Source organism: Malaclemys terrapin, chromosome 11 (genome assembly GCF_027887155.1).
Source record: "Malaclemys terrapin pileata isolate rMalTer1 chromosome 11, rMalTer1.hap1, whole genome shotgun sequence".
Lineage (NCBI taxonomy): Eukaryota > Metazoa > Chordata > Testudines > Emydidae > Malaclemys > Malaclemys terrapin.
The window spans coordinates 36441083-36466875 of record NC_071515.1 but is presented as its reverse complement, the minus strand read 5'-3'; the positions used below and the strand labels follow the sequence as shown (position 1 = coordinate 36466875).

Below are 25793 nucleotides of genomic sequence, written 5' to 3'. Positions count from 1 at the left end.
GCGGGGCGGGCAGAGCCTGCGGGGAGCTGGACACCTGCGGTTCCCCCCTCCCCGGACCGCCATGTGCATAGGACATGAGGCACTCTGCCGCCCCTGTGCATAGCCCGCTGCGGGCAGCATCTGCTGGGCCAGCCGGATCCTGGGGCTGCGGCTGCGGCTGCTCTCGGCCCCCGAGCTGCGCGGCTCAGCCGTAAATGTCCATAGGCGGCTGCTGAGCGGGAGGGAAGGGGGAGGCTCTGCCGCTGCTGCCGCCCGTTCCCAGGAGGAGGAGGATGCTGCACGGAGCCTGGCCCTGAGCTATGGAAGGAGTCCTGTACAAGTGGACCAATTACCTGACAGGTATGGGCAGGGCGGGGCTGCTCCTGGCGCGCAGCATCGCTCTTCCGGGCGGCGCCTGGGAGTTAGCGGGCAGCGGGCCTTTGGCACAGCGGGGAGGATGGAGGTGCTGGTGCAGGGGGATCTAGGTGAGGGTGCGGACTAGTGTCCGCTGAGGTTACGAAACCAGCTGGCCTGTGGAACTGCTCGCCGCTGTTTGACCCTATCTTGCTTGGGAAGAAATGGACAGTTATAGCCTCTGATGGCTGTTGGGTGGCCTACCGTCGAGCAGCGGATTGCTGGTTTCCGTTCAGTAGCCTGTTGCTCCTAGGCTCGGAGAATCCAGTTGTGGTGCAGCAATGGGCGATGTCCGATTCTGTGAGTGAGTGGAAGACTTTACCCCCCAGAGCTGTTGATCTGCACCTTTCACAAGAACTAAATTCATGCTGCACCCACGTTTTAAAATCCTTCCTGGAGATTACCCGAGATCTGGGAGGTGTTGGGGTCGTTTTAAAATACAGTCATTACTAAATCGCATGCTGTTTTAATGGAAGATATGTTGCATTCATACTCAGTATTTTGGAATGTACTTATATGGCCCCGCTTGATGAATATAGCCCACTAGTCAGGGTGTGTGCTACAGTTTTATCACTCTGTGTCTAATCTACAGAGAATATGGTTCTGGTACAGCTCTTAGCTTGAAAGCCTGGCTCTTAAACTGTAGAGGCTCATGCTTAAAGCTCTGGGAGCCCCTGGTTCAGTCAGTGGAGGATGATGGCCATCATATGACCACTTCACAATTCTGAAAGTATGTATCCTCACAAGACCCCCGTTAGATGGGAAGGTAATGTTATCCTCAATTTACAGAGAGCCCGAGGTCATAAAGGAAATCTGGCAGAGCAGGGAATTGAAATTCTAGTCTATCACCTTAACCACTTTCTCCTGTAGGAAATAGCTATGATAAACCATTAATTGCATCCAAACATATTGTAAGATATAGTCATTGCACCTGTCTCTGCGTGCTCTTTCCTGGACACATCTTGCTCAACACAGGTGTCTCTGGGTAGCTAGTACAGCCCTCTTACCCCTCGAGCTTTCTCTTGGCACTTGCCTGTGAATATCAGCACATCTTAGGTAATTTTCTTACCTCTATCTCAAGAGTCCTGCAGATCTCTTGAAAACCCTATGACTAACTATGCCTCTGAGTTCTGGGCTTGAAAAACCACTAAACTTTTATTTAACCTGAATAAACGTAACATAAACATAACAATACTTCTAAGATCCTGGCAGTGCTTCCCTTGATTGCAGTTTGTCCGACCCTCTTTGTCCTCAGGAGCCAGCGCTACCCTTCAAATTCAGCCTCCCCTCCCCAGTTCCAAACATGTGGTCTGGTGGGGCTTCTGTCCAGGAGTCCTAGCCTCTGTGTCCCCAGCAACATCTGTTCTTCTGATCCTCATCCAAAAACATACCATATCATACAATTGTGCTTATCAGCAATTATCCTATAATGTCTCATATCATATAATTTCAAGTTAACATAGTCCTTTCTCTGTGACAGTTCAGAAGGAAGGGGCTTGATATTGCCTCTTGAAAATTGTCAGTCTTCCTGTAGTGAATGGCTCTGACAGAAAGTAGGATTATCAGTCTGTTCAAAAAGTGATTGAAAAGACATTAACTACAAAGGTGTCTTATTGGAATGGGTTCTGCAAATAACAATATTTCCTAACCTCCTTCTTATTACAAGCATTATTTTTGTGCCCATCACTGTGTTGTGTGGTATTTTTGGGAAATGGTGCTTTCCTATTTAGCAGGTAAGACCTTTGCTGTATTGGCTAATTCTTCTTGCCTTGTAAGACTGAAGTTTGGAATAGTCCAGCCTCTGTGGCGTAGCAGAGCCGAATTGAATGTGGACAGTGACCCAGAATGGAGACAATTAATGTGGTACATTATTTCAATAAATTGCAGAGTTGCTGGACACTCACAGTTCTTGCTGATGTCCATGGAAGATGTGACTGCTCAGGCTGTCTGATCTCAGGCTGGATCTGGCCCTGTGGTAGGAAATAGAATGTGAAGAAATACCGCATAAAAAATCTTGCAGTGTCAGTATAGTAACAAGTAGTGATGACTGGGAACCACTAATTTAGAGTACCAGAGGAAAGTAATTAATAGACAACTACAAGTTCCTGACCCAGGATGAAACATGACTGTTCTCTTAACTTAGGAATTTCTATTTTGTATGACCAGTCACAATTAATAAATTGGATGATTGTGAGCACAGGATGAACTGTAACTGTATAAATGTCTTAGTTCTGTTAAGACCAGTCTAATTAGGGAATCCAGAATAGGACAAATGCTAAGGAATTTGTATTGCAGTAATGTCTAGCTGCCCCAACAGTGATTAGGACCCCAATTTCCAGTGGGTAGAATTTTCAGAAGTACTCGTGGGTCTTATAAGGACAAGTCCTTTGTAGTCTCTTTCAATGAGACTTTCCCCCCTAAGTTTCTTAGGCTCTATTCAAAATCCTTCCCTGAATTTACACATAGGAAGAGACAGTCTCTCCTTAGAAGAACTTCCAGTCTAAGGCACTGATCCCGCTAGATCTGTGTTGGCCATCCACACAGATTAAGTTGCAGGATCTGGTTGTAAATAGACACATGATGGACAAAAGGCATGAGAAAGGAAATATTATCGCCATTTTACATCTGGGGAACCAAGGCACAGAAGATTAAGTGACTTGTTCAAAGTCAGAGGGGCTGAGTCAGAAATTGAGTTCAGTAGAAATGTTACAGTAGGCACAGCGGCTGTACTGCTGTAGCATAGACACTTATTAGAAGGGGTTCTTCTGTCACTGTAGTAAATTCACCTCTCCAAGAGGCAGTAGCTAGGTTGACGGAAGAATTCTTTCATCAACCAAGTGGTGTCTGGAGCTTAGGTTGGTTTAATTACATCACACAAGGTGTGAAATTTTTCACAGCCCTGAGTGATGTAGTAAAGCTGACCTAACTTTGTAGTGTAGACCAGCCCTAAGATAGGGTGCATACTGTAATATCTTCTTATAACATAGAGATCGGTTCTGAAAGCTTCTGACGTATTATTCCAAATGACTCGCAATAGGCTTGTCTGTGTACACTTGCTTGCACCAAGCTTCAAGACTGCATTTTCAATACTCCAGTGCCAGCTCTCAGAGTTTTATCACAAATCTCTTGATATTTAATATTTATCTTAAATCTCCATCTCCTGTAGTAAAGTGATTGCATGAGAATCTCAGCTCCCCCCTCCCCCCTTTTTAAAAAAGTCTAATCCTCATGGTTGTGGAGAAAAGCTTGAAAGTGTGAAACCTAAATGCTCAAAAGTTTCATGATATTTTGGGACCTGACTTATAATTTTTGAACCCTGAGGGTTGGCAATACCATAGTTCTGAAAACAGTTCTATCTCTGGCACTAGTGTGTTGATTGGTTTTTAATTAGCGGTGCAGGAAGATCTATGGCTGACAGCTTTTTGTCAGCAGTGGGTCCATCCATGTGTGCAGTTGGGTTTTGTAGACCTCATCCTGTGGCCCTCACTTGTGTGAGTAGTTCCATTGAAGTTAGTGGAACTAAGTAGCAGTTGAGTACTGGTGAGTAACGCCCTGTATAAAATCACAGCAGTGTCCTGGTTAAATGTTCTAATTTCATGGGATATGTATGACCACCAAGTCCCACCCACAACCCCGAGCTGCTGCAGCTTTTCCAACAGTGGGGACATAGAAGCAGGTATGCCTTCTTCTAGCTCCCTGCTGACTGAAACCATGCCTGCTCCTGGGGGGGATTAGTGGACCAGTCCCATATGGGAGTGGAGTAGGGAGGTGGTGGACCAATCCCATCTTGAGGAGTGGAGGCAAGGTGATGTGGGTCATGCGATGTCTCACTATTGATGACAGCCAGTCCGGCCTAGGCCATTGCCTCTGCTTTCTGCCCGTTTGGTAGGGTGAGGGGGCAATGCTGACAACATGCAGCAATTAGGAGCCCTGGCCTGCCCCAGTGGCCTCCGGCAGGCCTAGGGGAGATGCTGTAGGAGCTGTGACCAATATCTGTTGCCTGAAGCCCAAGCAGCTGTGTGAAGCCCAACAGATATTTGGCTAATTTCACAATTTTCACACGGGCTGTGACACTGTAATTTATACAGGGCTTTACTGATGAAAGTAAAGGTTGTAGGTGTCAGGCCGTATCAGAGAGTCAGTCAGTCTGTGTGCCTGTCCTCAGGTAAAAAAAAAAAGATTAGTTTCCAGTGTAGATATTTGTGGTCCTGGAAGTCAAAAACTATTTCCCAGATCAAAAAGAAGTGTTAGCTTTGGACAGAACTGGGTGTAAGGACTGAGCGGGTGGGATAAAACTATATAAATGAAAAAGCTGAACAGCACAAAATTTTTTAAAAAGCCTTTGAAGTGCTGCAAAGCACTTACTAATGTTAGTGAAAACTTGTGACATAGCAAGAATGTCTGCACTGAAGTATTTGCCAAAAATATATTGCAGCTGTCAGTTTATTTCTAGGGGGAAATTGAATGAACCTCTGCTTTCACCATTAGCAAACTCACTGAGTTTCTTTAATTTTGTTTCTCCTCTTCCTTTTCCCTTCATAGGATTCCCCTTGGAGACAGTCATTAGTACTGCATCCTTTCACCATGAAAAAGATTTCTTTTCTGCCAATTCAGTGGAACTAATTGTCCCCCTAGAGTGAATCAGTATAGGATCATATAAAATGCTTATTCAGGCCTCTTGTTTAATTGTAGTGCCGCTGGCTTTTTTCTGCTCTCTTGTTATTCTGTTCCTTTTCTGTGCTGCTCTGCTTCAGTGAATTCAGATGTGTTTGGATAGCAAAGTTAAGCTATCAGAACCTGTGAAATGTCAGTGGGGTGGTTGCCTGGCTGCCTGTATACACGCTGATAGAGCATGATGGAAGAGTGCAAAGGAAAGAAAACACGGAACTAGTTCTTCAAATGTAGGAGGCTATCATGATTGTCTAACCATTTTCTTTTAAAACAATCACACCCCAGATTACCTCTGTTTGCTGAATTGAACTGTCGTGTAAGTTTGCGTCTTACCTAAACCAAGTATCATTCTGTTCTATTTTTATCTTTAATGATATGTCAAGCGTGACCTCAGTGTTCAGCATGACTTGAATTTATCACGCTAATGCAAGCCTCTTTTACACTCCTAGTACCTTTACTCCAGGAGTGCAGTTCTAAGATAGAGCCTGAATTTGAATCCTGTGCATAGTAGCAAACTATGCTACACTGAGCTGGCACCACACCACAAGCATGTTTTGGTTGGTTTGCTTTCAGATTTTTGTTATCCTTTTTATGCTGTGTGCTTGACATCCTTCTCAAATATATGAGTGGGTGTACTTTGCTACATAGCTGGGGACCTTATGTGCACGTCTTCCTGTGAAAGACTAGTTAGGTTATTATCAAATGTTTAATAGCTATTTACAATCTTTATTCTCCATGATGAATGTATTTAATAGAGATACTTTGTATTTTTTTTTTTTTTTTTTTTAGTGAAATGTCAATGAATATAGTATGTGTATCCTGTGGCCACTTTCTTTTTGAAGTAGTATTAGTCAGATTGTAGTTATAACCCCTTTTTCATGCACAAAAATGAAAAATTACTAGGCAGGTTTCCTTAAGATGTAGTTCTTGTTTAATTAGGGTTACCATATTTTGTGCCTCCAAATGGAGGACACTCCACAGGGCCTCGGCCCCGCCCCCAGCCCCGCCCATGCCCATGCCCCAACTCCGCCCCCTCCCCAAAGTCTCCACCCCCTCCCCTGCTTCCCACGAACATTTAATTCGCGGGAAGCCTGAAGCAGGTAAGGGGGAGTGTGGGGGGAGGAGGCGCGGCCCAGGCTGGCCCCCCTGCGGCTCCAGCCTGGGTCGGCTCGGGCCCTGGGGTGCCGGCCCCGGCCGACCACCCCCGGCCCGCCCAGCACTGCCGGCCCCCGGCGGCCCGGCTCCGCGACCCCGGACCGGCCCGCGGCCCCGCGCACCCCCCCGCTACCCCGGCCCGGCTCCCGGCCCCGCGGCCCAGCGCACCCCCCTCTACCCCGGCCCGGCTCCTGGCCCCGCGGCCCAGCGCACCCCCCCGCGACCCCGGCCTGGCTCCCGGCCCCGCGGCCCAGCGCAGCCCCCTGCGACCCCGGCCCGGCTCCCGGCCCCGCGGCCCAGCGCACCCCCCCCGCGACCCCGTCTCGGACCGCGGCCCAGCGCACCCCCCCGCGACCCCGGCCCCGCGGCCCAGCGCACCCCCCCGCGACCCCGGCCCCGCGCACCCCCCCCACGATCCCGGCCCGGCTCCCGGCCCCGCGGCCCAGCGCACCCCCCGCGACCCCGGCCCGGCTCCCGGCCCCGCACCTGGCCCGGCACCATGCCCGCGACCCCGGCCCGGCCCCGCACCGGCCCTGGCCAAAGAGGCCCCGGCCGAGCCCTCCCTCCCGATTTTCCCGGACATGCCCGGCTTTTGGGGATTTCCCCCCGGACGGGGATTTGAGCCCCCAAAAGCCGGACATGTCCGGGAAAATCCGGACGTATGGTAACCCTAGTTTAATGGATACTGCCAACTTGAAATCTATTCTATTTTTGAAATATTACTTAAGTACAGACAGTACATCTGCCCACAGAATCCCACTGTTAAATTTGGGGCCTCACAATTTTTTTATGGTTCTTTCCTCCTTTATTGCTATCTCGACATAAACAGATGACAATTACTATTTCTCCTCTATTGTTAGGGCAGGTCTTCACTACGGGGGGGGTCGATTTAAGATACGCAAATTCAGCTACGCGAATAGCGTAGCTGAATTCGACCCATCGGAGCCGACTTACCCCGCTGTGAGGACGGTGGCAAAATTGACCTCCGCGGCTCCCCGTCGACGGCGCTTACTCCCACCTCCGCTGGTGGAGTAAGAGCGTCGATTCGGGGATCGATTGTCGCGTCCCGACGAGACGCGATAATTCGATCCCCGAGAGATCGATTTCTACCCGCCGATTCAGGCGGGTAGTGTAGACCTAGCCTCAGTTAGTAAAACAGATTATACACAGTGCTGTCAAATGCACAAATTAAATAAACTGAAAACATATTTTTAAATCTTTCAGTTACACTGTAGCTATTTTCGAGCCAGTACCTGCAAGCACTTATGCAAGCTCGACAAACTACACATGGAACATTCACATTACTCCGTATGATGTCTACCTATGGCAGAGTCTCGGATGGGTTTTGAAAAACCTAGAACTCCAGGAATTCACAGTATTCTGAATGTAAAGGGGAAATAAATCTCTGTGAAAGCCTATGGAAAAATCAGTCATAGAGCTTTTTTGTGCCCATTTTTTGTCAGTCCACTGAATATTTTTGTAGTCCAAAAATATCAGATTGTATCTTGTTCTAAAGCTATTGAATTTCAGTTTCTTATTTGCAAGAGATACCAAAAATATTTTATTACATTATACAACCATGAAAGAGCGTGTTTACAGGGCTCTTATAACATGAGCATTAGCACCTTGAGACAAAAGTGTACAAGCTGATTTAACTATCAGAAGTACAGCACAGAATCAGAAAACAAATGTTTTTAAAATAAGTGAAAATATTTTGTTTACTAACATTAAGTGAACATTTTAATGTACACAAGTTTTGCACATATGTTAATGTTCTGTTTTGAGAAACTTTTGTATTCCATGGCATATTGAATCAATATCTTATTAGGTCCCTTATTGACACAAGGGACCTAATAAGATTGACACAAGCTTGTTCCGATTCTGTACATTTGCATGCTCCTATACAAACAATTCATGCTATTCTACACCTGCATCATGGACTTCTGCACCCTGTTGTGCAGCCACAGAATATTGCCTCCAGGCAGTCTCCTGGTATTGGTGTCAATGACATGAGCTCTGGCACCAGACTCATGGAACATGGCTCTAGTGTTCATTGTCCATTGTGATATGGGCTTTCACATTGTAAGACAAGGCTCGTCTGCCGAGGTCTGAGCAAGTCTTGGTGAAACCTACAGTTCCACCTTCTTTCTTTCCTATGCCATTGAACCACTCTTGGCTCTGATCAGGGTCCGTATGATTGAACTTCTGACATGATCACTTGACAACTATGTTCCCTCACAGAAACCCCTTAAACATGCAGTATCTCCAGTCCATCGATTTCACAGAACTGGACTGTCTTGTATTATGGATGCTGGTATTTTTATTGGGATCACTACAGCTTGCCACTCATGATATACCAGTTGCAGATGCTCTTGCTTTCTGTGACCTCTGGATTTTGGTTTGCCACACGACTGATACTGTCTATCCTGACTGAAAGATGAACTCAGTTCTGTCAGTGGCCTCTCTGTATATGATATTTTGCAGTTTCTTTCTAATGGCTGTTGCCTCCCTTATTCTATGCAAGTTTGAGGGTCTAAACATCAGAATTTAACTTGGTAACAACCGTTTTTGAAATCAGCAGGTTCAAATTATGTTAGAAAAAGTTGTTAGCAACTTTAAACAAAAAAATGCATCTAGATCCCCTATGGAGGATTGATTGAGATTTCTGTCTAGTCTGTAAAGTTGCCAAACCATTGCAAACTATTTTTCAGTCTACTATGTATTGTTATACAATCCTCCTTTTTAAACCAAACCAAAACCAAATACAGCTTGTTTTTCTAGTTTAAACATTGTATGCCCATCCAGCAATATACAAGGCGCAATCTGTCACATATTTTTTCACACACAGGGTACTCTCTATATCACCCGGTTTACTATAAGATAAAACATTTTCTTGTTTTGCTTGTTACTGTCATAAACTTCTCTTGTTTACTTATATGCATTGACGGTGACATCAAGGATCAAATATGGCCAGAATAATCTTCTGTTACAAGGTCCCTTCTTATCAACACAAGTCCATGCAGCAGATCATGGATTCGTGTGCTCTTCACATAGTTCAAAGATAAATACAATGTAGTCTCAAAAGCAGTTGCAGAAAATGTGTTATGGGGATAAACTAGAAAGAGATTTTTTAAACTGCATATTTCGATGTAAACGAAACTGAAAACTTTTGAATTGCAACTGATCAAGATAGTCGTGATTTTCTTTCTTTCTTCCTTTCTTTCTTATTTTTATTGTTTGACAGAGTTAATTACTTAGTTCTTTTTGGATATTCTTACAGATTAAAAGGACCGATCAAACATTCACTAGAGTCAAAAACTGTTATAATATGAAGAGACCTTAGGAGTATGTCCTATCTGCTGCCTTTTCTCCTGCTTAAACATTTGAAGTTCAGGGGTGACGGGTTTCATTTGTGAATCATAAAATCATGGTTCCTATTCTCTCTTCCAATGCACCCTCTTTATCTTATTTTACATAGAAGGAGTAGTGTGACTGAATACACCACTGCATTCGCACCTACGCATTATTGTAATAATCTTTGTACCAAATATGCCTTGTGAGGTATCATCTGAAAACGAATAATATCAATATCAATTGGTCAATAATATCATGGTGAAATGTATGTAGTAACATTTTATGTAAAGTTATGAATTCCCCTTGTATGGTGATGTTGGCACGTGTTCAAACCCACATAGCCCTGTCTAGGCAGAAGCTGTTAAACATGTCTATCCTAAACAAAGATTTATTTTTACCTCAATTTACATATATGTAGTAAACAGGGTCCTTGGGACAGGAAGAGGGGGTAAACTCGTTTCTCAAAGACAACGGACAAGCTGACACCTCTAACCAAATGTCATCAACAGAGCCATCCCTTGGGTACAGTGAATCGGGGCCACTCTCCCGGGCCCTGAGTTTTGGGGGGCCCCTCGGGCAGGGAGGTGAGGTGGGATGCGGGTGGGCGAGTGGGGTGAGGAGGCGAACAGGGAGGCGAGTGGCAGGCGGGTGGGGAGGAACCCCCCTACCGGAACCTTCCCCTCCCCCCAGTGCCCTTTAATGTACATAATGATGTGCCTCTGTAATTCTAAATCTGTTGCTACTGGTATCCTTCTCCTAGTATTCAATACTGCATTTTAGGTTGTTTGTTTATTTATTTATTTTCTTCAGCTGTCAGACCTATTTAGCTCACAGTACAGAGGTGGGTGGATGAGATTCAGAACATCCTAAAGATATAAAATCAAGCATGTAGGTGCATGTATTTTGTTTATTTATTTGATAACTGTAGTTTAGCCCTGAATATTTAGGATAACACTTCATAGTATACTAGTGCATATAAGTACAGTAGTATATTTTGTAGAAGTATTGAAGTCAGAGGCTTGGTCTATACGTAAAAGTTTTGCTAGCATTTCTATGTTGGGGGAAAAAATTAAAACAACGTAGATGTGCTAGCAAAAGCCTTAGTGTAGACCAGATCATAAAGATTCTGGTACACATTCTTCTTTCCCTGTCCAGAAGGTGTGGCACCCAGCACTGGGTCCTGCTTCTGCTCCCATTGAATCAATGATAAAACTCATAATGACTTTAATGGGAGCAGGATCAGTAGAGCCCTGCAAATCCGTGGGTATCCGCTTTATATCCATGGACCATTTTTGCGGATAGCAGCGTGGGTGCAAATACAAATTTTGTATCCGCGCAGGGCACTGACGGTAACAGCTTGGCAGCCAGCTATGAGGAACTGCAGCGCAGACCCTTCACCTGCCCGGGGTGTGTGTTTGAGAGCATCCCCGGCCGTGTCCCTGCTCCCCAGGCTCCCTGCCTCTTCGAGGGCAGGTGGAGGGTCCGCATGGGGGTGCCTTGGAGCCTCAGCCCTGCCCCGGTAAGTAGAGCCCTGCAAATCTGCAGATATCTGCAGACATTTTTGTATCTGTGCAGGGCTCTAAGGATCAGACCTCTAGCTGAAGCTTGTCAGTATATGATTCAGCTTCCTCCCTTCAAAGCCACTGCTATTGGATTTCTTCAGTTTGCTCTTGTGGAATAATGCAGCCATCCATGCTGTGCACTGCACTGTCCTTTTGGTCAGTAGGTTCATGGCATCACAGTCAGTGCCATTCTAATTCATAGATAACCAGAAAGTGGCTATTTAGTAGACTGGTAAGATGGTGCTAGCACTATGAGACAGAGTGCGTCACCTGTGCTAGCACTATGAGACAGAGTGCATCACCTTTTCCTACTACCTGGTTCCCCAGTCCCAATCCTCTGTTGAACTGGTGTTCTTGTTGTGCTACACTGACTTATTATTTTGTTTTCAGTTATTTACAAAATATCTGCTGTTTTTGACATAGTTTGAAATGGGCCAGTGTAGTAGGGTGAGTTATGTTAATTAGCACTAATGACTGGGATATCTATTGTGAAGTACAGAGTTTTATGAGTTGGCAAGTTAGCCTATAAAAAGAGCTTTAATAAAATCAAGTATGCTGTATCTGCATATAATTTATGTATTTGATAACTCTAGTTTAGCCCTAAATATTAGGATAACACTTCATAGTGTACTAGTGCGTATAAGTACTGTAATATATTTTGCAGAAGTAGTGAAGTTAGAGACCTGGTCTACATGTAAAAGTTTTGCAAGCATACCTATGTTGGTTAGTAGCATGAAAGAAGTAAACTCCCTAACCAAAGTCATTGTGTTGGCAAAAGCCTTAGTGTAAATGCAGTTATACCAGCAAAAAAGTCCCTTTGCCAGTGTGTCTTTTTCATTCACGGAACTGGTATAAGCTATGCCAACAAAAGAACGCTCTTCTTTTTTTTTTCTAATATAAGCTGCGTCTCCACTAGGAAGGCTTGCTAGTATAGCCATGCTGGCAAACCCTTTCTAGTATAGACGAGGTCTTAGTAGTAGATAGTGTTCTGATATTAAATCATTTTTGAGCAATGGGGTAGAAACCACCTTTTTTGTGTTTGTGCATGAGAGGGTATGTGTGTGTGAGAGAGAGTGTGTGCGGGATCTATAGATTAGGAAGTGTGAAATAGAGTGTGTAGTACTGTAGGGAGCAGAGATTGTAGCCTAATGGTTCATTATGTAGTTAATCTTAATCTTATTGAGGCCCACTGAAGAATATACTTGAAAGATGATGGTCCTCAAGAAGTCTGTGATTTACAAGACTTCAAAATAGGATACTTTTGGCAGTTAAATTAAAAATATCATTATTCTGTAAACTGGGAGATAATATAAATGGGAATATTATTGCTAATGAAACATTGCAAAAAGAGTTAATGTAAAATATCTTTATAATAGTTCGTGTATACAGCACATCTGATCTTCAAAACGAAGATGCTTCTTTTACTTCCTTTGAACATCACAGTAGTATTTGCATCTGTGTAAATCCTGTTTCTCTTAATGGTTTAACAGACAAACAGCTTTACTTTTGATTGCACTTGCATTTGCAATTAAACAGTTAGTATAACACTCTTCTCTCATATTTATGGTCTTCCTAGGTTGGCAGCCTCGCTGGTTTGTTTTAGACAATGGAATATTGTCCTACTATGATTCACAAGATGATGTTTGCAAAGGCAGTAAAGGAAGCATAAAGATGGCAGTATGTGAAATTAAAGGTAAGATTTAAATAAGTTTTTATTAGAGGAAATTTTAATTGGCAAGGGAATGAACAAGATGACCTAATACCACTTTTGCATCATTAATTTCTAGGATGCTTAAAAAAGGTAAGGGGAAAAATCACATCTACACATGTCTAGTCAGACGTGCTTGCTACATCAACCCCAATTAGTTACTGAACATGAACTCTGAAGCAAAATAATAATGAAAAAGGTTATGATATTTACTGCTCCTTTATGAGGTTTAAAAACAGCCATATAAACCCTAGGGTATTAAGAACTTTTCTATTTATGTCTTACATTGGAAATATCATAAATGAAGGCATCTGAAGCTGTTACCATAGCTACAGCTCTTCTCCCTCCCAAACTCAGAGGGAGGTAATGCTGAATGTTAGGAATTGTTTGCTGGGAAAGCCACAGCAGTGATCTGGTGGGTGCCATTACTTCCATTACTTTCTGCCTTTGGCCTTTTTTTCTGATGCACCTTTGTGGAGGTATTTGTGATGTGGATACCTGACCACTAGAAAATGGACCGAGTCCATCTACTTTTCTTATATAGGCCAGCAAGCAGTTATCGGATGGCAACAACTTTTGGTTACTACTGCTAGTGCCTAGGTTGAAACCAGTGACCTAGGAGTGAAAGGCTTATGTCTCATTACTGATCTCTTGAAACATTCAGTCCCCCTTTCCTGTCTGCTTGTTCATTTTCTATAGTATGAAGGAACAGTAATAGATAGATGCCAGTAATTTGGGATTAATTCCATCTGTCATGTACCCAGGGCTGTCCAGTCCTAGACCTGGGAGTACTGTGGTTGAGAAATATGCCTGGTACTCTGTGACATCTGTGGCTGATTAAAGTTGTAGTATATTGAATACGATGGCTCTAAGTGGAGTAATATTCTGTTCTCAGGCTTGGGAGGATGGTGACTTTGACACAGAGCCCAGAAACTTGCATCAGAAAGGAAAGTGAGATTGATTTTAGTCTAGTCCTTCAGAGATATTTGCCCACATCACAAAAATCTTCAGGTTGGCATGATTGAATCAGGACTAGACTAACAGTGGTATTTCAGGCGAGGAATGTTTTGGCAGTATTTTGAGGGAATTTTGCACAGTATCTGTCCACACTGTGTCTGGCTCTAGCCATTACTTAGTCAATTATGTTCATGAATCTCAAATTCATACAATGTTTAAAATTGTTTTGAATAGCTTCCGTTTCTTACCAAATGCAATGTGTAATATGTAAATAACTTGAAATAATATGGTCTGTATAGTATCCTTACTGGTTTAGTTATCGTTTGCAAAATTAGTCTTTTTTCCCTTTTTATCATTAGTTCATCCAACAGACAACACAAGAATGGAGTTAATCATCGCAGGGGAACAGCATTTTTATATGAAAGCAGTTAATGCAGCTGAGAGGCAGAGATGGCTGGTAGCACTGGGTAGTTCTAAAGCCTGTTTGACAGACACCAGAACAAAAAAAGAAAAAGGTATTTGTACCATTAAAACTGTATGAAATCTAATAAAATTGTTTTTGATTAAGATGGTTCTTAATTTGTCCCATTCTAGTGGTTGAATTTAGTATTATTTATGTAAGATATAAATCTAACTTATATATCCATAAATATATTGATACATCTTAATTATGGATGTAATCCCTGTTGTGTGCATATAATAACTTCTGGTTTATATTTAAATTGTAATTTCCAAGGGGAACAGGAAAAGAACTGATCAGCCTTCGCTAAAGTTAGCAGAAAGGAAGAATTATTGTTACTGTATTTCTCTAAGTAGTCCAATTCCCTTTACGTGTGTGTGTGTGTGTATAAATATGAGCTCATTTTAATTAAATATAGTACTTTGATCGAAAGCTATCACTAGACATGGTGAAATGGATGAGTTTAAAAATCTCTCAGCTGGCATTGCTCCTCAGAATTATGAATTTTGCCAGTCTAATTAGCTCAGTGAGTGTCTCTGCAGTACGCTGGCAGCTTCTGACTCGAAGATGTCTGACTGGCCATGCAAAGATATATCTGAGCAAGGAAAAATATTTAAAATATTGTAAATGTATGGCATCAGGTAGGTCAAATCACTTCTTATATTGCTCATGTGCAACTTGCTTCTGACTTCACTTTACTACTCCTGAGTTTTATTACACTGCTGGTTGTCAGAGTTTCTCCCTGTTTTGGGTTTCTATGTTATGTTCAGATTTGTCTTGTTCCAGATATTGGCCCTACCAGAATCATAGAAATGTTGCTATTAAAAACTAAGGGTCAGATCCACAGCTGGTGTAAGTCAGTGTTAACTCCATTGACTTCAAGAAACTATGTCAGTTTGCACCAGGTGAGGATCTGCCCCTTTATTGACAATTATCTGACTTGCAGATGTGTTGACTGGGATTTTGAACTGAAGTCCCTGGGCTACCTCCTTTAGGCCCCTTTGAAAAGCCAAGCCATAAACTTGGGCAATAGTACTTGCTTACATACATTTTAGTAATGGTATTCCAAATCTCAAATCTGCCCAAGACAATGGTGAACCATCTGTGTATGAATCATATTCTTATCTCACGAAGAATATAGAAATCAATCACATGCTTCTCTGCCCTGTGCTGTGGTTCTATGTGTATTCAGCGCTTGCCCACGTGACAGCCTGAATGGACAACCAAAGTTGCACTGCAGTAGTGCAGTCACCCAGCCTCATCTAGGAATGACACAAAGGTTTCCTTATGTCCTTTGTCTAAGCTTAAAAAACACTGGACCAAATCAGACCCACTGCAAGAGCACAAGGAAATTACATGAGTTTCAGCTTTTATTATCCTGCCTTCCACTTCTAAAAGCAGAGGATGTGATTCAGCTCACAGTCTTGTCCGCCCAGCTAATGTGATCAGAACAGCTCTGCTCATAATGGCTATACACCTTTTGGTTTTGTGTCATTTAGGTTGTGTCTGTGATACAGAATTTTTGGAATATATTTCCTTTAGCTGGACCAGCACAAGTGGGAACCCTAGTTTAGACAAGGCTCTGGTGGTTTCCAGCATTTTTACCTCTGTTAGTTAAAACTTGAGCAGCAGATGTAACTGTCATGGTGTCAAACAAACAAAACAAAAAACCAGAAGCCACTGGAGGCATGTATATACTAAACCTCTCTCAGCAATACCAAGAATTCAGCTCCAGTGAGAATGTTATCCTGTAATTCTGTAGTGCAGAAAAGGCCTGTAAAGACAGAACGGGCACATCTTTAAATAGGCAGTCGGGAGAACTGTCACAGCATTTATTAACACTGTTTACAATACTAGGTTATACAGCATAGGAAATATGAAATTAACACAAAACCTGCAGCAAACGTGATGGAAAAATATTATTTTGTTCCTGCTGCTGGAGAGCTCTTAGTTACGTAAAGGGCTAAAACTTAAACAATCTAGATCTGCCACCCTCAAAACGCTGGTTGTAGCTGTTAGGGAGTCATTTGGTTGCCATTGTTCTGATTTCTCTCCATAATCCCCATTTCTGCCTCCCTAGTTTTTCTTGGTAAAGACTGGTAATCCTATGTAGCCAGTCTGAAGGTTTATCATTTGCAAGGTTCCCTGAGTGAGTAACCGCTCTCCTCAGGTGCTTGTGGATAGAGGGGAGCAGACCTCCTTCAGCTGTTGAGGCCACAGACTTTGTCCATTGTGTGCTCCCTGGGATGACACAGTAAATGAGAAAATATTTTACCTCTTGTTTGCTGGTTATATACCTTTCTCCATGGTCCCTTCCAAATTTACATATACTTTGTGAAACCATTCCCAACTCATTTAAGAATCCCTTCCTAGTCTTGAAAGGAATTTCAGTTTGTTTGTAACAATTGTGCAGATAAGTCTTATGCTGTGATTGATAGGGTTTTAAAATTATTTTATTTTTCTTGTAGAAATTAGTGAAACCAATGAATCTCTTAAAACCAAAATGTCCGAACTTCGCCTCTACTGTGATCTCTTAATGCAGCAAGTTCATACAATACAAGAATTTGTTCACCATGATGAGAGTCGCTCATCTCCCAGCATTGAGGTATCAGATTTCTAAAATTATACTGGAGAACCTGATTATTTAAATCATGTTAAATTCTTGTTGTCACCTTATGCACCTTATCAGCAACTTAATGTTGGAAAATATTTACAATTTAATGTTGGAAAATATAAGATCAGTTTAATAGACGTTTAAAAATTGTCTATATTCAGATGCCCATACACTGGTTTCAGGAGTATGGTAATACAGTCCACATTAAAAGATATTATATAGATACAATGCACGATGACATCAGAGTGCATATTAACCAGCAGATATGTAGGTGAGTCATTCAGTTAAAAGACAGAAGCAAAGCTGGCTGGGTTGGTTGCACATGAATTCTCCTTGTCTAAGAACTCTACAATACACAATAATTGACACATCTTGTTTCTTTATGCTTTGCTTCCTATGTAAGTGATCTATACCATTGCTAGAACCTCCCTTACCTTTGCAAACTAGAATCCCAGGTCTTGAAAACTGCTGCAAACTGAATTTGGACATTCATAGGAAATCTGTTTGCTCTTCTAATCCTACTTCATGACCAAATTCAGCCCTGGAATAGGTGGGCCACTTCACTGATGAGTGTAGGATTGTGCCCACTTACAGCAGGGTTGAATTTGATGCAGAGACTCCTTTCACTAGGAAAGATAATAGATCTAATGGGTGGGCCCCACTCTAATTCACTTATTTCACTAAATAGAAAATAAACCGATGACTCCAGTAGAAGTGATGGCTGCTCAATCCTCCTAAAAGTTCCTTGTATTTAGGAAGCAGGAAAAACATTGCAGTGTTTTGCTGTATTGCCCCAACCTCCCAAAATAGTCTTCTGCTATCATATGTGTTTGTTCATTTTTCAATAAGGTTGATTCTAGCTACCATTAAAAAGTATAGTCACCAAACTTGTATTTTTTGAGAATTTTGGCCAGTTAACTGGGAAACCAGTTGATTCTAAAGTAACATTTTCGGTCTCTTTTTACATTGTTGCTGATATTTGTGCTATCATTTGTTTTCAGAACATGAATGAAGCCTCCTCCTTGCTCAGTGCCACATGTAACACATTTATTACAACACTTGAAGAATGTGTGAAGATAGCTAATGCCAAGTTTAAGCCAGAGATGTTTCAACTGCCTCATCCTGATCCCTTAGTTTCTCCTGTGTCACCTTCACCTATTCAAATGGTCTGGATGTTTTATAAGAGTAACATTTTAAAGTGTTATGCTATTGATTGGGAGGGTAGAAGAATATATGCTATATAGTCACATGTAATCCTGACTCCACTGAAGTCAACAGTTTTAGCCTTAAATGTATAGCACTACTGACATGTTCCCTAGCCTGGTTGCTTGCCAGACTTCACATAAACTGTTCATCGTAGGAGTAATTCTCCCGTGGATGATGATAATGCTAATCGTACCCAAGTACTGGATTAACGCTCAGTACTTTGCAGCATTCATACGAAAATTGAATTATCCTGTTACCTATACTGCAAGGTTATTTTTTTAAAACATTAAATATTCATTGTTCTCTTTTAATACTGTAACCTGGCTGCTCATCGAAACAGAGAACTTCTTTGTGGCTTAACTCTCAGCAAGTGCCTTTCAGATTCCCAGTGTTAATATGTCTCTTTTTAAACAATATCCTGGTTGATCAAATATGCTGTTAGCTGACAAGTTTGTTAAATAATGTGCAAGATTAAAATAGTTTATGGAATTCTTAATTTATTTATTTATTTATTTATTTATTTATTTATTTTCCTATTGAGGGGTTGGGATAAGTGAGGCTCTGTCAAATTTTATTTCATATATGTGGATTCTCAGATCTACTCTGTTCTAGGGTTTTTTTCCTCCCTGTCTTTCCCTTTCATTTATCTGTATCTGATGATCTCCTCCCTTTCCTCCCATCCACCCAAGTGACTCTTAATAATTAATAATTAATCAAATTATTCTCTTGGGCACATTTAGAGAGTTCTCATTGAAATCAGAGGGCTCCCTGTGTGCATACCAGATGGCAAAATTTAGCCCTTGGATTAATCCTTTTGTATAATGTAGACTTGAACCTGGCATTAGTTAAAAATGTTTTGAGGTTTCTGTGGATTCTACCAATGATCCAGTAGAAATTTGAGTAATTTTTGAGGCAAGAGAGAATGAGATGTATATATCCCAGGTAATATTTTTGGGTAGTAAACTAGTTCTCTTTTATTAGTGCTTTAAAAATTCCTGCATTACTAGCAATCTATCCTCTTTCAAATAGCTAAATAAGATTCCTTAATTGCGGTTGATTTTTGTTTTAAATAATAATTTAAAAAAATCACCTTCTCCCTCTGAGAAGTATAAATAGAGTATATGGCTGTGTATAAGCATTTTATAAGTCATGATAAAGAGTTTAAAACTTGTTTCTTTCATTTTCTAGATGAAACGCTCCATTAGCCATCCTGGTACATACAGTTCAGGGAGGTAAGAATAAAAATTGCTGTTAAGTAGGCTAATTTACTTTCTGAAAGCACCTCATTGGACCAATCCAGCAAGCCCCCCAGTAGGGAAATATCAGCTGAAGTCACTATGCAGAGGATTTGCAGGGTTGGCAAATAGATTGTTACTTTCTAAATTTTAAACCAATATCAATAGTTTTGCAAATCCAAAATTAAGACACAAATGTTGCAACTTACATACAAGTCAAAAATATACTAGTAAAGTTTGTTTCCATTTTTATTCTGAGTAATATTCCAAATTTGATATATTTTTAGTTTAGTTTTAAAAAGAAATATAAAAATATTATCAAGGAGAGACTTCAACATTGGCAAAATAAATAAGTAAATCCAACTGTTGTTTGTTATAATCATTATAATAGAAATTCGTACATAATCTTTCTATGGTTTTTGGTAGAATTGTATAATTTAAAATGACCATTTATCAGAGAGAATTGCTATTATAACTTATCCAAGTTGTTTAATCAAATCTTATGGCAAATAATGGAAGTATTATCTAAGGCCTTCATACTGCAAATGCTTGTGTGTGAGTACCTTTATGCAAATAAGTAGTTTCAGTGGGACAACTGTACTTGCATAAAGTCACTCATACACAGGGCCGGCTCTAGACACCAGCCTAGTAAGCATGTGCCTGGGGCGGCAAACGGGAAAGGGCAGCTTCCCGGGTGGTTTGAGGGGCGGCACTGCAGCGGCTTTTGGCGGCACGCCGGCGGCAGCTCCTCCAGCAATTCCCTCGGCGGCGGCGGCGGCGGCATGACGGTGGCAGCTTTTTTTTTCCTTCGCCTCTTGGGGCGGCGAAAAAGATAGAGCGGGCCCTGCTTATACACATTAGAGTTTGCAGGATCGGGACCTGAAACACTAAGATTTTTGATGATTCATTCTTGCACAATTTGAATTTTTCTTTTTTCAAGAATTATATTCTGATCACATTTTTCAGATTTCAAAATCTGTACAGGCTAACCGTGTTCTGTTCATATGGAGTTCCTTTCAGCTTACTCCTCAGTATCGCTCTTTACTATCTTTAAGATAGATCTAATAAGAGCACTATAAATACCAAAAGATATATCTTAAATTAAAAGCTAATAGACTGGCTAGATGTTTATTATAAGTTTGTAAAACTAATAAATCCTATTTAATTTGCAGTAGTAACGCCACAAAAGAACCAATTTCTTCACTCCACCGGTTATCCCAACGACGCAGAAGAACATACTCCGATACAGAATCCTATAATGATATTCCTCTTGAAGATACAGAGAGTAAGTTGGAAGAGAGAGAGTTTTACTGTGTGTACTTCTGTTTAATTTGTTACCGTACTTAGCACAATTGTTGTACTGCTAACACCAATGCAAGGAGAATACCTAAAATTACAATCTTTGTATGTAATCAGAGCCATTGCATTAAACAATAAAGTTGCTTGTAGGATTCCTATGTAATGAATTAAAAGTGCTGATGTATTCACTATGGGACTGACTTTGCCACCCTTTACTCACCTCGACTGGTATCTCAGATCTTGTGTAGACCCACTGAAATCCGTGGTACTATTTGTAAAGTAAGGTACTACCCAAGGTGAGTAAATCTGGCAGAACTGTGCTCTACATAAGGATTACATGAACAACAAACATTTGAACTACACATTTTCATATATAAACTAACATTTTGGAAACCTATGCAGAATGTTGATCAGTTCTTTCCAGTCTAACCATTATAGTGAGTCAGATTCTTGTTTCAGTTACACCAGGGCAGTCCCATCGAGTGGAGCTAATTTCCACTGAGTGGAGTTACACTGGTAGAACTGAGAGGAGAATGTGACAACCCAGTGTATTAGTAAAGAACAGTTTATACCAGTGCCTACCCACCCCATACACAGAGCAACACTCTTCTGAAACAATTCAGCATGGTCAATAAATCAAAACAACAATCTAGGACTATTATACTCTGTGTCAATGATCCCATGATAACTAGATCCCGTTGCGTAAATATGCTGAGGTAAGGTCTCTTTATGGTATTCCCATGAAACTCCCAATTGTTTTTACCCCATTCTCTCTTTATCAGGAAGGCTGTGGTCTGCTTTCTTCTTGATTAACTGTGGTTTGTCACTTTCAAGAGGGACCCAGTTTGGAGCCAGCCTCTCCTCTCTTGGAGGGCAACTTCGCCCTTGTGCAGAAGGTCAACACAAGGCCTATGCACTGCTCAAGTCCCACTTAAGCCCTAATTGGTGCTTACGCCTTGTGTGTCCTTTTGAACAAAGGTGAATTCCACCCTATGTGACCATGGTCTGGTTCCTCTTCCCATGGATGATCCAGTCTGTCTTCTCTCGTGACAGCTGTGGTCAGATCAAGTCATGTTATTTTGTGTAATCCCAGTCTGTTCTTGTTCCTTGTAAAACTGCTCCAATTTCTAGCTTTTTCACTAATGTAGTTTTTGTCTTTTGCCATGTTAGACAGAAGAGTCCCTTTTCTGTCTTCCACTTTAAGGGCTCCATCTTCCTAGAGTTGATTCAGTTCCTTTCTTTCCCCAGTAGGTGGCATTGAAAATAACAAAAATTCAGTAGGGGATTCTGTATCCCTTCCATTTTATTAATGAAAAAGTGTTTACACACTTTCAAGAGCGGTTCTTGTTTGAAAAATGACTGGAAAAGGGCATTGTGGAGTTCCATGTTTATTCTGGCTCACTGATTCTGTATCAGACTTGCACAGTTTCAAAGATAAAATGTACTTTCTTACTGCCAACTACTGGGTAAGATTTAAGCTACCAAGAAGGATGAGGCTGGGGAAGACCAAGCAAAGAGTGCTTCTGACTTTCTTTCCAAGCAGTGCATCTATATATAGAAATAAAAAGACCTGTTAGCAACCCACTTTTCTGTGATAGACCACCTCTGACACCTCTCCAGGTGCTAGATAAATGCCAAAGTGGAACAGATGTTTCATTTGAAATGGAGAACTTACCAGAGGCTCCATGAGGTCTTCCAGTAACCTTAAAATGCATTAGTCACCTGGCATAATCTTGTTAAGTAGAGTGACATTTGAATAGTGTACCATTATTCCCCTGTATTCTGACTGACATGGAGAACAGCACTCTTTGTGCTCATCAGCTGCTTAAATATCTGATGAAAAAGTGTCATTTTTCAAATGCAGAAACTAGTCTCTGACTGATTTACCATGTGTTTAAATCTATTATGAATGAGCCATCTACTGATCAGGTAGACAAACACCCTTTGTGGTATAATGTGCGGTAGACTGGGTTCCTTTAACAAAGCAAACACCTTTATTAATGGCTGAAGTGTCCCAATGGAGTTTTTCAGTGAAAGGATTATTGCTGCACTAATTCTTAACACACACTCTTTGTTGTGCTCCGTTGATTGAATTTTCCCGTGCACCCCAGAGATTCTTCTTTTACAGTATTTGTGTATTGCATAGTATGATTATCTGTAGTTCTCAGTAGCTTTTAACATTACTCATCCATTACTCCAGGCATTGACATAGACTAGAATAATTCAATGCAGACCATAGAGAGCATGTAAATATTGCGTCCAATAGTTTAAAAAAATGTTGTCTATGTGAAATATTTGCAAGCAGAATGGTTAACAGATTGAATTGGGGCACAGTTTAAATACTAATCAATATCTTACCAGGACCTGCTCACTGTTCCAGAAGTGCTCTCAATGGACACTTGGCACCATCAACCATTCCTGAAGAAAACAGATCAGTTTCAAAGAAAAGACCTGAATTGGAAGAGACTCTTCCATCCTCTTCTTCCTGAAGAAACTGCAGTATTCAACTTTCTATAAGTAATGCTATGCAAAAGCTGCTGTAATTATATTATTGTTATAGGGAGTAGTTATTTCCCTTTTAGAAGGATTTTTCTGCACTTTATAGAATAATGTAAAAACTAACTTTGAAGTGTATTTTATCTTTATATAGTTTATTTGCAAGAGTATTTTCCTAATGACTTCACAGTTTGAATGTGCATTTTTTTGGAACAAATGATGGCTTAACAGATAGGCATCTGCATTTGTAAGTGTAGCTCTTTTCTAAAAAAGTGTGATGGTCTGATAGTTTAATAAACCTGCAGATTTTAAATCTTGAAGAAGGTTTCAGATGGGGGGGGGGGGGGAAGAGGGGGTATGTTGTCACTTGTGCCATGGACCAACTGGTCATTTGTACAAAGTTAGGACCCGGTCTTGCAGTCCTTGTGCTCTCACTGTTCTCCTTGAATGGGAATTTTGCTTGTGTAAGAAGTAAGGGATTGAGTCCCTAATGGATTACTATAGCAGCTTGATGGTAATTTCAAAAACCTTCCTTTAAAAACACAAGGATATACATAATCTGATCCTTATTTTTAGCCAGTTGAAAGTAGAAATATCTCATGTATTTTTCTAAACAAATGTATAAAAAGTAACTTATCTGCATATGAAGCATTTGTACCAAACATTGGGTATTTAACAATTTTTATTTATTTATTTTTTTGCATAAAAAATTTCTACTTACTTTCATTACTAAAGGTCTACAGGCTTCAAGATGTACACAAATTGTTGCTGAGGTGTGTAGCATCACTGAATAGCTAATGCAACACTGTTTAAATTTACTCTGCTCATTTCAACTAAGGCATATTTTTAACGAAGTATTATTTTAGTGTTTGCTTCTAAAATAGACTGTTAAGCTAGTGTTGTAAGTATGAATATTTGTATCTCTACATACTTTATTTATGAAGTATTTATACAAAAGGGGACTTCTGTTTATTATGACGCCTATACATCATTTCACTATGGCATAAATGTAGAGCTAGAATCTGATCTCAATTACACTTGTGTAAACGTGCATTAGCTGTAAATTAGATCAGAATCTGGCCCTCTAATTACTGAATTAATAATATAGTATAGCAGTGCCTGCTATTACCTCTCTCTCATATAAGGTTGTTAGTGTTTGCATTGTAAACTCTTGTTTTTTATGTTCACTTTCAGACAAACTTGGTCTGTAAGTCTTAGCCATAGAGTACTTTAAAAAAACAGTTGCTGTCTTTAATTTACACAATTGGTTAATAAATGTACAGTTTTTTGCATTCACTCATGCATCAAATTTTGTCTTACAATTGAACCGCCTTTTAATTTGACATATATTGGCTAACTAATCTGGTACATGTTAATAACATCTTTAACTTGTGTAGGCACAAGAAGGTGAATTAACAATCAAATGGAAGCTCTCCTTTTAAATTTCCTTGATTTTTGTTTGTTTAAATTTTCACAAATATGATGAGTAATTACATACTTAGCTCCTCAGTCTTGCAAATGCTTAGGCACAACCCATTGAATTAAACTACCCACATGTGTAAAGTTATGTGTGGGTATAAGGGTTTGCAGGATTAGAGCCTTATTTTGTGCTCAAATTAGCAACTGAATGTAACTAGTCATTTGCACACACAAATTAGGTACATAAATTTGGGCTTTAATGGATGCTGTTACACCTCCACACTCTTGTAAATTGTAAAAATAAGTATTAAAAATATGAATGAATTTACTCAGTAATCCGTGTATTGTTGCCACAGTCTATCATGTTGATGAAAGCTAGTATATTTAACCTCAAATGCAGAGGTTTTTTTTAAACATTCATGCAAATCCACTGTTTTCTTATCCTTAATATTTGAGAATTTTTCTTCTATTTCGCTGGGGTTTTTTTTAATTGTACCCAAAATTGTCCACATTATAGGTCTAAAAGTGAAATCTTAAATCCAAATTGTCTTTGAGTTAAGATTGCAGTAGAGAAAAAACTTCTACTACTACACTACTTCTATAGCTCTGTCATTTCTTTAACTTTTAAATCATAGAATATCAGGGTTGGAAGGGACCTCAGGAGGTCATCTAGTCCAACCTCCTGCTCAAAGCAGGACCAATCCCCAGACAGATTTTTACCCCAGTTCCCTAAATGGCCCCCTCAAGGATTGAACTCACAACTCTGGGTTTAGCAGGCCAATGCTCAATGAATGCCAACAATTAAAGTAGAGTTTGTTGTAATTTATGTTGCTCTGAATCTGAGACCATGCACTTTTGAATGAAGTTTGTGGCAGTTCTATGAGCTCCTTATTTAAGAAAATATCCATAGGTGTTTCAGTATTTTGGTTATCTTCTCCCATTAATACTTTGGTGTTGGTTTAGTATGTTTTGTTTCCAGGAGTGGATGTCAAATAAGGGTAATCATGTTTCTTGGATTATATTTTTTTTAAATGCCTATTCTCAAACCTCATGGAATTATTATCCTAGTTTTCATTTTACCAGTACACATGCACACATTAAGCACAGTTTCTGACCATCACGTAGTGCATAAAAACAATTATTTGGATTCCATCATTGTACAAGCAGTGCAGCAAACATAGGCTGACCTACAAGACCTATAACGTTAATTGACTCCACTGGGACTTCTGCCACAGATGAGCGGGCAGTTTAATTGTAGAACTCC

The 25793-nt window shown here is 40.8% G+C and overlaps 1 protein-coding gene across 2 annotated transcripts; it reads left to right on the top strand.

Moving 5' to 3' along the window:
* Positions 1–151: 151 nt before the first annotated feature.
* Positions 152–24857, top strand: PLEKHA3 (pleckstrin homology domain containing A3). Of its 2 annotated transcripts, none has more exons than XM_054044139.1 (8): positions 152–339; positions 12712–12828; positions 14160–14315; positions 16729–16865; positions 17876–18040; positions 19269–19312; positions 20488–20600; positions 22976–24857. In XM_054044139.1, exons 1-8 carry the CDS (start codon positions 300–302, stop codon positions 23101–23103), a joined length of 900 nt encoding a protein of 299 aa, XP_053900114.1. In that variant the 5' UTR covers positions 152–299; the 3' UTR covers positions 23104–24857. The 2 variants fall into 2 exon arrangements, with proteins under 2 accessions (XP_053900114.1, XP_053900115.1); XM_054044140.1 differs by lacking the exon at positions 152–339 and adding an exon at positions 11010–11092.
* Positions 24858–25793: the final 936 nt, after the last annotated feature.